Genomic DNA, 12,807 nt, shown 5'->3' on the forward strand with positions numbered 1-12,807 from the left:
ATTTTTATTTCATTTTCTTCCATTTGGTTCTTTTTCTTTGTTTCTCTAGAAAGTTTGTCTTTATTTCTCCTTTATATTTTTCCTCTTCTTTTTTTGTATCTTTTGCATTCTCATTTTATCCTAGTTATGTCTTCAAATCTCATTGAAAATGAAGACTTTCTTACTGATCATGGTGGGGTGTTTGTTGTTTGTGAGGTTGAGAGTGAGAGCTTTAAGGCCTAATGTCTATGGCTCTGTCATTATGACCCTAGATCCATAAAGAAATATAAGGATTAATTTACTAGCTTATCGTTTTTCTGAATGTTGATTTCCTTGACCTGCAAACACATATTTATTAGCTTGACTCAAACAATGAAGCTGTTAAAACTTCGGAGGAACATTGTGAAACTCTCTTTGTACCGACATTTTACCAACACGCTTATCTTGGCAGTGGCAGGTAAGTTGGGGACTTGCTTCCTGCTGTTTAAATGCAGTTCCTTTAGAACAAAGATTCTTAACCTGAAAGGCCATAGGTGGGCTTTTCTAAAATTACATAGAAAGTTTTGTGTGTTTCACTTAGGGAAGGGATCTTTCACTTTTGTCAGATGCTCAGAGGGGTCTATGGTTCAAAAAAGTTGAGAACCACTTATTCTAATAGCTGAAAATTGATTACATATAATAATGATTCTTGATATACCCTCTCCTATCTCCATTCTTTTTCTGAGACTTTTTTTTTGAGGCAAGTTAGCATTAGTGTCCTATAGCATTTAGATTTCTTTTAAAAGACATTTATATTTGCTTATTTAGTTTTATTAAAATAAACAATTTTAGGTCAGTAAACATTGCTATTATATTGCCTTACATATGCCATTAAATATGTATAACATAAACATAAGGCTAAACTATAGCCCACATAGGCTTATTTGCTTGCCTTTTGGCTTGTGTACCAGGAATAGGGAGGTCTAGCCTATGATTGGAACCAATAATTCTATTTATTTTACTGTCATTTTGTCAACTTTTTTTTCCATCTGACCAGGCAAAGAAAAATTAATATTAAAGATAAAGAAAGGGAAAACAGTCATATTATTGATAATGCTGGAAAAAGCTGTGTTTCTTCTTTTCCACTTCTGAGGGTTGCTAAAGTAGCCAGATGGTAAACAGAACTATTGTTTAAGTACAGAAAGGGTTGGCAAGAGTACATATTGTGGGCCTTGTTTATAGCAGTTGTGAAGTAAATTTTTGTTGAATAAATGTGTTAAAATAAGTGAGAGAAAATGATTGTGATGTATTGGGAGTTAGGGATATGTAGGATTCTACTTGATGAGAATCAGAGAATATAATTGGGGCTATAAACTAACATTCATACTCTGACCGGGTCTTCTATTTCCTGTTAGCATCTATTGTATTTATCATCTGGACAACCATGAAGTTCAGGATAGTGACTTGTCAGTCGGTGAGTTATAAACACATGCATTTATGAATAGTGTACTGTTTTAAACATACAGAGTGATGTCAGTGACAGTGGTAAGGTTCACACCTTTTAAGAATTTAGGGCTAGGTCTCCACTCTGAGGGTTAGAATGCTTCCTTCCTCCTGAGTATTCTGTGTTATTACTGTGCTTTAGTAAAGGTAGGTTTGTCTTGCGGGTTTTTTAGCAGACAATGGGAGAAATGACTGACTATATATCCCAGTAGTGGGAGAGAACATTATAAATGATATCACAGTTTTTCATAACCCAGTCTTTCCTTAACAAAAAATTCTTAAAAATCCAGAGTCCTAAACATGAAGTATATATGAATAATGCTAATCTGAGCAGAAGCCATGTACTTAAGATTTGAACACAGAGACTGGCCAGTAGCATTTCTTTGGAAGCAAGAGCTAAGCTGTTAAAAATAAACAAAAATGAAAACTATAAGAAAATAACAATGTTACTTTTTCTTACCTTGTATAAAAACTCTTCCCTAAAGATTCTCAGAACTGTAATGAAACATTAGTAAAGTCCTCCATTTGGCTGGTGCTTTTTCTTCAGCAACAGTAAACACTACAGGGAAGAAACAATGTTCATTCATTTTTAATTCCCAGCACTTAGCACAGGGTTTAGCACATAACAGGCTTCTAGTAAATATAAGTTGAATGAATGAATAATTGATTCTTGTTCTATGCCAAGGGCTTTGTGGAGTAAGAGTTAACATTATGTATAAAAATGTACTTCTCCTTTTGGTAGGATTGGCGAGAGCTTTGGGTGGATGATGCCATCTGGCGGTTGCTGTTCTCCATGATCCTCTTCGTCATCATGGTTCTCTGGCGACCATCTGCGAACAACCAGAGGTTCTTGGACACTTATTTATATTGCTAACTATTGAATGGCCATATCATCAGTTACGGGTGATTCAATGGGTGACAGTGTCAGGACCATGTCATAGAGTGTAAGGAATATTCACTGGGTCTGAAATCCAGTGAATGGGTTCCTGTCCAATGTCAGTTCTGACATCTTCTGATAATATGTATGTATATGACTAAGTAAGGGAAGTAGGTAATTGTGATACTTGTAATGAGAGTCATCTTACCTGTCTAGTGTTGGGAAGGAAAGAACAATTTTTATAGCCGGTAGCCCAGCTCACTTCGTAATGAAAATGAAAATTTATATGACAGACTTTGGAATTAAAAATTTATATGGGATTTTGCTTTGTTCAGCTATGGGCAAATCTCAATTATTTAAAAATTGGCTGTCTTTATTTTGTGTATATCCATGTCTTTGGCATGGCCTCCTTTTTGTGTTTTAGACAGTTAAGAGCTTATGTTACTCAAGCATATCACCAAAGGATGAAGTGGAATAACTGAACAGTTAATTTTATAATCAGACATACCAATAAAAGACTTAGAATATAAATGATATCTTTTTACCCCATGAAAATAGCCGTTTTATTAAGCATTTAATGTTTGTGTTCTTTGAAAAAAAAGTTGAGAAAAATAGTGTAGGCAACATTTTTTAAATGTTGCATTTAAGGCTTAATTACTTTTTTATGTCTTTTATGTGTTTACTGGTCATTTAGTTCTGTCAATCAGCTTTTTATATCTTTGAATTATTTTTTATCAGCTTATTGATCATTTTTATATTGATGTGTAAGAATTCCTTATCTATTTTAGATTCCAATATTTTGTTTTAAGCATTCCAGATATTTTCTTCTAGTTTGTTAATTATCTTTGAACATCTTAGTGATGTTTTTGGCCATAGAAAAACTTGAAAGTGTAGGGTCAAATTTGGCATTTTTTTTCTCTTCATGTATTGTATATTTTGTGTCTTGTTTAAGATTTTTTTTCCTGGCTTGAGGTGAAGTCTAAAGTTACTCTATATTTCTTTCAAAATGTTACAGTTGAACTTTTATTCATCAAGAATTGTTTGTGGGTTCTCTATTTTTTTTCCCTACCCCTCTGATCCTGCATTAGTATGTATGCTATTTTATCTTAGTTTCCTGTTAAATCTTGGTATGTGCCCTCCCCCTTAATCCTCTTTTTAAAAAAATATACCCATTGTTATTGAATCTTTGCTCTTTAATGAAATGTTTAGCTTGTTTAATTCTAAGAAAACCTTTATTGGATTTTGATAGGAACTGAATTGATAGGTTAATTAGGGAAATTACATATATTTTTTCCCATCCTTGAATATGGGATCACTTGCCCATTTTTTAGTCCTGTGCTTTAGTTATATTTTATAACTTTTATTGAAATATTTTAAAAGTTTAGGGGTGCACCCTTTTAAAATAATGCATGTGGGTTTGGCAAAAATGTAGAAATGCTATCGATTTTTTTTTTCTTTTTTTGAAACTAATAAAAGAACATATAAGTTATTTGTTTGATTACATTTTATACTGAGTATAGGATTACAAATGTTTATTTTTAAAACTAAAATTGAAAGAATATCAATGCATTCAAAAGGTTAAATGTTGCTTTGTAAAACTTTCCTTTTATTTACCCATATCTATTGAAAATAAACACCTGCAGTAACTGGGTCATAATGTAGCATATATTTCTATTTTTTTTAAATTTGAATTCAGTTAGTTAACATGTATTGTTTCAGAGGTACAGGACAGTGATTCATTAATCTTATATAATACTCAGTGCTCATTACATCACATGCCCTCCTTAATGATTTTCTTTTTTAATTTTAAGTAGGCTCCATGTCTGATGTGGGGCTTGAACTCATGTCCCTGAGATCAAGAGTCACATGCTCTATGGACTGAGTCATCCAGAAGCCCTTGAATGCTATTGATTTTTATATATTTATTATAACCATCAACCCCTTCCTACATTGTTTTGTTCTGATATTTTTTAGGTTTTCCAAGTAGATTAATTATTATCAAAAGTAATGACAGTGTTATTCCTTCTTTTCCAAATACTACTGCTGCCTCATTATTGTTTCTTATGTTGGCTAGGCCCTCCTGTATAATATTGAATCAAGACATTGAGACTGGGCTTCCTCATCGTATTCTGACTTTAAAATAAGTGCTTCTCTAGTATCATTAACTTTGTCATCTACTATTAATTTTTGCTAGTTACCCTTTAATAAATAGGTTACGGGTGCATTCCCTATTATTCCTAGCTTTTTAAAAAAAAAATTTCATTTGTTTATTTGAGAGAGAGAGAGAGAGAGCACAAATGAGGGGAGGGGCAGAGGAAGAAGCAGGCTCCCCACTGAACAGGGAACCCAACTTGGGGCTCCATCCTAGGACCCTGGGATCATGACCTGAGCTAAAGACAGACACTTAACCAACTGAGCCACCCAAGTGCCCCTATTCCTAGATTTTAAAGAGTTTTTTTTTTTTTAATTGAAAGGGAGATTTAAAAAACAAGGTAGAATGAAAATATAGGCAACAATAAGTACAGAGTGAGTTCAAAGCTAAAGCTTTCTAAGAATTACCTGTCTAGATGCCTAGGTGGCTCAGTTGGTTTAGCATCTGACTCAGTTTTGGCTCAAGTCATAGTCTCAGGATGATGGAAGTGAGCCTCTTTTCAGGCTCTATGCTCAGCAGGGAGTCTGTTTGAAAGATTCCCTCTCTTCCTCTCCCTGCTTTCTCTCTCTCAAGTAAAAAAAAAAAAAAAAAGAATTCTCTGGCAGCTGCTTTGCTGAATCTTTTCAAAGTTGTAAAGGAAAGCTATCTTAAGATGAGGACTTCATCTTCTCAGCTCCCCACTTGGAAACAGATTTTTAAATTACCTGGTACATATAAGGTCAGGGTTTCTGTCTCCAGTACGAATTCACAGACTGAGATTTTAAATTATGTGAGAATTTATTTCTCTCTGTGTGATTACATATGCTTGTAAATGCTTACAAGGTATTATTCTAAGCATTTTTTGAAATAATTTACTTTTTACAAAACCCTCTGTGCCTCTATGAGTAATGTTTCATCATCCCCATTTTCAGATGAGAAAACTTGAGACACAGAATAACTTTTCTCAAGTCATAAATAGTGTGTGGCTGAGCCTGCACTCATTAGTGTGATGCTGTCCTGCTTTCTCTTGCTTGTATAGGCAATCAAGAGCTTTCTAAAGGGGAAGAATTACTTTGTTTTCACTGAAATAATTTTATGAATGACTCATTGCAGTTTCAGTAGTAAGGCCTGTAAAATTGAGTTAGTGAAGCATTTTTTATAGTTTTTTCCTTCTTTCTTTGCTCAGATTTGCCTTTTCACCATTGTCTGAGGAAGAGGAAGAGGATGAACAAAAAGAACCTATGCTAAAAGAAAGCTTTGGTAGTGTAAAATTTTATTTGTGCCTTAAATATTATTTTCTGGTTTTTAGGAATAGAGTAGAGCAAGTATAATTGTGAGTATCCAAATCAAGATAGTTGGATACAGTTTATTATTTTGCAGCCGTTTTACAGCTGTGTCTCAGTTTGGTCTGTGGTATAGTTAGGGGACTGCAAAAATAAGGGTATTAATTTTAAGGTGAAGCTGTGGCAAATTCAGTAAATAATTGCACATTAAATGTCCAGTTTGCTTACTGGAAGAGCTAAAAATCTGGCTTTGAACTTCCTAGCATAAAGATGGAGAAACATTTGTTTTATAATTCAGCTTCAATAAACTTAAAGTTCTGAATCCATGTTGGAAATCATTGCTGGTCTACCGATATACTTAACCCACCTACTTTGTTTTCCCTTTACAGAAGGAATGAAAATGAGAAGTACTAAACAAGAACCAAATGGAAATAGTAAAGTAAACAAAGCAGTAAGTAATTATGTCCAGGTCTTAATGATTTTTTTTTTGTTTTAATGATTTTTAAAATCTGTGCATAACTAAACTTGCTTTATAAAAAGATCTTTTAATATATATTACATTTACATTTTTAAAAGCAGAGACAACAAGTGATTATAATACCTAGTAATCTTTAACTAGATGGTTTGCTACTATGTCCTGAAAAGGTACCAGATTAGTCTGATGATTCTATTTAATTGTTTTCATCAGTGGAAATTAATAACTTTTTTAATAACCTAAGGTGTTTTTTGTAGTAAAGGTCAGGATTTTTTTCATTTAGCAGTTTTTTAAATTTTTTGGTTTATTTTTAAAAACTGTATACACAGTCTACATTAATGGTTTTAGAGTTTTAATATCACTTTTACGGGGCAAAACTTACATGAGGCAAACTCTTAGGTAGTAGACCATTGAGGAGAAAGCATTTAAAGGCATTTTATATTTCACTTATATAGTTTTTTTAAAGTATTGGACTGTATAGTTTTTTAAATTATTAGCGGTCCCATTTGTTATGTGAGTATACTACTTCAGAATGCCCAAAAGATTAAATTTAAAAATATTGAGACCTCTGTAGATCTTTACTTGTCATGTATTATTTGGGGCATTTTAGTAACAACTTTGTATTTGTATGTTCCTAGCAGGAAGATGATTTGAAGTGGGTAGAAGAGAATGTTCCTTCTTCTGTGACAGATGTGTAAGTTTTTGAATCATTACCATGAGAATCCTATTTCAGTTAGTATTGCTTTTATTATTTTAAGGGAATGAGCTAAAGAACATGCTAATGAGAATGCTTAGATTAAATTAAATACTATTAAAAATGTTAAAAGGATGTTAAATAAAAATAATGAATAGTATACAACCAAAAGTAATCAGGATTATTTGTTCAGATAACATTTTTGCTTAGACAGACTTAGCTATATATACATCTTCCCAAAATCATTGGGATAATTCTTTGGAACTTTTTAGTTCCTTCTCATGGCTATATTGTTAATTAAATATTGGCCCTGTCACAGTGCAACATAATTTTTTTTCTATACAACCCCAATAATCTTTCTGTTTTTGTATTTGCTTTTATTCCCCTGAAATGGCCATTAATAAGATGCAGATCTTAGATAATTATAAAAATGGTGGGCAGCCCGTGTGGCTCAGCGGTTTAGTGCCGCCTTTGGCCCAGGGCGTGATCCTGGAGACCCGGGATCGAGTCCCACGTTGGGCTCTCTGCATGGAGCTTGCTTCTCCCTCAGCCTGGGTCTCTGCCTCTTTCTTTCTCTCTCTGGTCTCTCATACACAAATAAATAAAATCTTAAAAAAAAATTATACAAAAGGCTTTAAATTGTATTCATAATTCCACTCTCCTTTATGAACTATTTATGACTTTACATTGTTCAATTTGGTGTTTTTTTCTCTGCAGAGCACTTCCAGCCCTTCTGGATTCAGATGAGGTTAGTAATCAAGTCATGTGCATAAACTGTGGGTCTGGTGATTCAATAGGGAATCATAGGTCCTTTGTTTAGGGGAATTTTACTTGACTCAGTAATACCCTGAAGAACTATAGTTGGCATAGTTAAAAAAGGATGAGAATAGAAATACTAAGATTAGAACCCAAGTATTCAAGAAATTTCCTTTCTACACATATCCCCTATTTCTTTTCTTAAGTTATACATCAGATTTGAGGGCATGTATTTTGTTCTGAGTATTAGGTTATTCTAGACTTCCTTGATTTTAGAAACCCCTTTGAAAGCATCTGCCTGATTCCAACTATTGTTTTGGATTGGCTGCTACAGAATGATTTGTTCATTTCCCACTGACCTGCTGTGTGATATAGCACACAATGTCAAATTCCTTAGCTGTTCCGTGCATTGACATAAAATAATTGAGAACTGTACTGTGCAGAATTAAATCTGTCTTTCTTTGTAACACTTTGCTTTCCTATGGTGTATTCTGCAAGGTCCCAGATCTCCCTCTTGAAGACTTCTGCTGATAGTTTGTCTTCAGGGCTTCCCTTTGACTTAAGCTCTCCAGCCACCGCTGTATTTCAGGCAGAGAAGGCTGACTTTGTGGAACTCTGTTGGGCTATTCATGGCAATGCAGGTTTTTTATAGTGTTTTCAGTGGTATTGACTGCACCCATATGTTCATATTTTCCTGTGTGAAAACCTTTTCTAGAATTGAATAAGAACTTAAGTGAATTACAGGAGAAACAAGTTTTAAAGGACCAGAAATCAAAACTGATCAGACTCTTCAGTCTCATCTTTGGAAGCTAGAACATAATAGAACCATGTCTTTGAACTGCGAGGAAAATTATTTTCAACCTAGAATTGTATATTCAACTAAACTGTCAATATGAGGGCAGCCCAGGTGGCTCAGCAGTTTAGTGCCGCCTTTGGCCCAGGGTGTGATCCTGGAGACCTGGGATTGAGTCCCACATCGGGCTCCCTGCATAGAGCCTGCTTCTTCCTCTGTGTGAGTCTTTGCCACACACACATGCCTCTTTGTGTGAGAGAGTCTCTCTCTCTGTCATTCATTCATAAATAAATACACAAACAATATGAGGGTTAAATAAAGATGTTTTCAGTCATTCAGGAAATAAAATAATTAACATCCTATATGTGCTTTCTCAGAAAAGTAATAGAAAATGTTCTTCACAAAATTAGAGAACTAGAAACGACTTGGGATCCAGGAAATAAAGGCTGTACCAGAAAGGCAAGGATAATCTTAATATCCCAGGATGATAATGTAAGAAACTCTAAGAGTGATAGCTGGGCAACGTCTTGGAGGGCATCTAGTCCAGAATGGAACAGACCAGAGAGCTTCAGGAGGAGTAGTTCTAAGAAAAAAAGTGAAAAAGATAGTTTAGCTGATGCAATTGTTCATATTGAAAAAGTATTTACAGTTCTGTCAGAGTTCACTATAAATTTATATACATATTTTTAGCAAATGAAGTAAAAATGAAAAATACTAACTCTAAGGTAAAAAATTACATAAGAAATTTAGTAGTATGTTAATTTTCTTAATTGAAAAGGTATACTATAATTTTTTTTTTAAGATTTTGTTTGTTTATTTGAGAGTGAGCAAGTGCTTGAGTGAGCATGAGTGGGAAGGAGGGGCAGAGGTAGAGGGAGAAGCAGGCTCCTCGCTGAGCAGGGAGCCCAACATGGGGCTGCATCCCAGGACTCTGGGGTAATGACTTGTGCTGAAGGCAGTCAACCAACTGAACCACCCAGGCACCCCTAAAAACTATTTTTTAATCAGATATAATTTTTAACATGCCCTTTAAAATTATTTTTTTAGATTTATTCATTTATTTTAGAAAGAGAGTGTGACTGGGGGGGAGGAGCTGAGAGAGAAAGGGAGAGAGAATCTTCTTTGGCTTCCCCACTGAGCGCAGAGCCTGATGTGGGGCTTGAGCTCACGACCCTGAGATCATGACCTAAGCCAAAACCAAGAATTGGATTCTCAACAGACTGAGCCACCTTTTAACATGCTTTAAAAAAAAATTTATGAAAATACATAAAATCTACCGTCCTAATATTCTCAAGTACAAAGTGTTAACTATATGCACAGTGTTGTACAACAGATCTCTAGAGCTTTTTTTTTATCAAATGTAATTTTAATGAATATGTAGTATTTCATTATAAGGGTATACCATAATTTGTTATACAGTCCTACGTTTTTGGACATTCTACTATTTTGTTATGATTTTGAGTTTTGCAGTAGAAATGTTTCTGGTTAAATCTTTGTTCACATCCTTGACTTTTTCTTCAAATTAAATTCTTGAATCAGAGGAGGTACACGTTTTCATTAAAGTTTAACCTTAAGTAGATATTTGTTTAGTCATCTTATTTGTCTCAAAAATACACATTTCCTTTTGATCTGTGGTTTAATGTCCAGAAACTTGGAGAGTTTGGTTCAGTTAATCTTGGGTGAGGCCTGGACATCTGTATGTTTCAAAATTTTCATAGGAACTTTTTTTTTTTTTTTTTTTTTTATATGAGACAGAGTGTAAGCAGAGGCAGTGTGGGGGGCGAGTGAGAGAGAATCCTAAGCAGGCTCCACACCCAGTGCAGAGTCTGACTTGGGGCTCAGTCTCACAGCCCTGAAATCACAACCTGAGCTGTAATCAAGAGTTGAATGCTTAACCAGGTACCCCAGTTAGGAACCATATCTAAATATTTAATGGACATAAACAAAAGTACTTGAGGGAAGTGTGTGTGTGTGCGATCTTTGTAGAAGATATTTGGAATGTAGACCATTTAAAATACTTACAAAAAACTTTTTCTTTTCCCCTCAGGAACGAATGATCACACACTTTGAAAGGTCCAAAATGGAGTAAAAAATGAGAACATACGCAGTTGAAGATGGGCAGTATCTGGGAAGAGATCAGCTTCTGTGTCAATCTTCTACACTCCTCCATGGAATTAGAGGAGGCAGTGAAACCTGATCTGTTCCTTGACCTTTGTGCATTGGAGCCGGTGAGAAGTGTCAGAACAAGGAGAACATCTTCCTGAAAACAAGTTCATAGGATGAGAAAAATCTACAAGTGTTTTATTTACAACATTGATGCCCCTTTCCCTTCCACACCCTGACATGGATGTTTATGCAACTTATGTGTGTTGTTCCTGAGCCTTCTATAATGTTTAAATTGTTTAATCTTTCAAACTAAAAAGTTTAACATCTTTTAAAGAACTATGACATCAACACCATAATACGTAATCTCCAGGAGCAACTGCCTATAATTTTTATTTATTTAGGGAGTTACATAGGTGATGGGGGAAATTGTTAATTATCTTTCCGTTTCCTGAGAAGCCAAGGTTACATCTCGCAGAAGTGGTTTGGAGAAAAAGAGTCCTGAGTTAAGGAGCCATGGTTCTGTCGATGATTTAAAACAAAAAGAAGAGTGTACAAAAACTGTTACAGTATGATTCAGATCATTTAAAAAAAATCAAGTGCAATTTTGTTTACAAAAGGTGTATATTAAAGATTTTTCTATTTCAGATGTACTTTAGAGAGAAATATTAGCTTAACTCTTGACATCTGCTATTGTGACACATCCCATTGCTGGCAATGTGGTGCACACTCCAGAACTTTTAACTACTGTTTTGTAAGCCTCCAAGGGTGGCGGCATTGCAGAATCCTAGGCAATGCTTTGTTTGCCTTCAATACCATTCACTGGGTGTTGCACTAGAGGCAGAGAGGCACTCCATCTCAGTGCTTTTGAGTGAGCCCCCTGCTAAAGGAACTGTAATGCTTAAGCAGGAGCTAATACAAAGGAAACAGGTCCTTCTGGCTTAATTGAAACAGTTTTTCCTGCATGAAGTAGTGTGGAGGCCCTGGACTGCTGCTCATTCTTTAGGATTGACTGTTCTTATACCTGGTGTTGATTTAAAGACTGTTTATAAGAGACATCACAAGGTGATGGGATTCATTTGAAGCACTATATTTCTGTTTTAATGGTTTTGTCCAATTTTGCCTTCCCAAGATTTTTGTTCTACATAGAAAGTTCATGCCACTTTTTAATATAAAAAAGTTTTAACAAAATTAATGTATTTTCCTCATTTTTTTTCAAACTTGTCTTCTTCCTCTCAAGAAGACCCTTCTTCCTCTCAAACCCTTGTGGGAATTTTCCTTATGTGGCTTTTGTTCTTCATCATCTTACTATTTGTTGAAACCAGTGATCACATCATGCAATCTTTACTAACTCATACAATAGTGAAAGTGTTTACATTTATTTAATATCTCTATAGCTGTTTGCTGTGGTGATTAAAAAAAAAAAAGTCACGTAGGCAGTATCTCTAAGGAACAATATGAAGAATTGACTATGTTCTCAGGTTAACCTACTAGCAAAAGGCTAGTGATACTATTGTGTGCATCTGTTCTTCCATACTGAAACTAAGCAAGTGAAAAATAGTTAAAATGCAGCAGGATAGTTGGTCATATATTTTTTGAGGGTGGTTAGATGTTGACTTAAGACTAGAGAAAGAAAATCATACTGTGTATAGTAAATTATATAGACTGGGACTTGATAATTCTTCTTTCTCTTAATGATGTATGTCACTGTAATTATAGTGTATCATTTCTTAGAACTGGTTCAGAAGTAATTTACAGTATTACGTTGATCTGTTTAGTTCTTAGTCCTTTGGCCTGACACTACTAGGCATTTAGGCCTTCTTCCAGAACAGCAGCTGGCAATTCTAAATTTTTAAGGTGTTCGTTTTCTTTGGTGAAAGTCAGCCACAACACTTGATTTATTTAGCAATTTTTGTGTATTAACACCTTGAAAATATTTCACTAGATTATCAGATACAGCATTTGGTAAAGAGGGACAATGATACTAATTTACAGGTGAGGAACTGATGTATAAAAATGTAGTGAAGGGGAAAGAGAGTAAATAAAGTGACCAAGGCCAGTTTTTTTTTTACTTCTTATCATAGACTCACCCTTTTTTTCATTTACATTTTTTAGACCCAAATGCTTATTACTCTTATAACCTACCTCCTCTGTTTCCTGCTGGAGCAGGGTGGAGTTGCCAGATTCACTTCATTATTGCAGTAGTTTTCAAACTTCAACGTGCATGGACTCAC

General features: G+C 34.7%; 1 protein-coding gene across 2 annotated transcripts in view; it reads left to right on the forward strand.

The window, feature by feature from the left end:
* The window catches only part of TMEM87A (transmembrane protein 87A), a 39,287-nt gene extending 26,655 nt beyond the window's left edge, over positions 1-12,632 (forward strand). Inside the window, exons 13-20 of one of the 2 annotated variants that reach the window (XM_041746540.1) lie at positions 328-436; positions 1,374-1,432; positions 2,204-2,307; positions 5,656-5,729; positions 6,142-6,203; positions 6,869-6,921; positions 7,639-7,669; positions 10,518-12,632. In XM_041746540.1, coding sequence (XP_041602474.1) covers positions 328-436; positions 1,374-1,432; positions 2,204-2,307; positions 5,656-5,729; positions 6,142-6,203; positions 6,869-6,921; positions 7,639-7,669; positions 10,518-10,559 — 534 coding nt within the window. In that variant the 3' untranslated portion in view covers positions 10,560-12,632. Of the gene's footprint in view, positions 1-327; positions 437-1,373; positions 1,433-2,203; positions 2,308-5,655; positions 5,730-6,141; positions 6,204-6,865; positions 6,922-7,638; positions 7,670-10,517 lie in introns of both variants that reach the window. The other variant, XM_041746539.1, reaches the window with a different exon arrangement.
* Positions 12,633-12,807: the final 175 nt, after the last annotated feature.

The sequence above is a fragment of the Vulpes lagopus genome, chromosome 2, assembly GCF_018345385.1.
Source record: "Vulpes lagopus strain Blue_001 chromosome 2, ASM1834538v1, whole genome shotgun sequence".
Classification (NCBI taxonomy): domain Eukaryota; kingdom Metazoa; phylum Chordata; class Mammalia; order Carnivora; family Canidae; genus Vulpes; species Vulpes lagopus.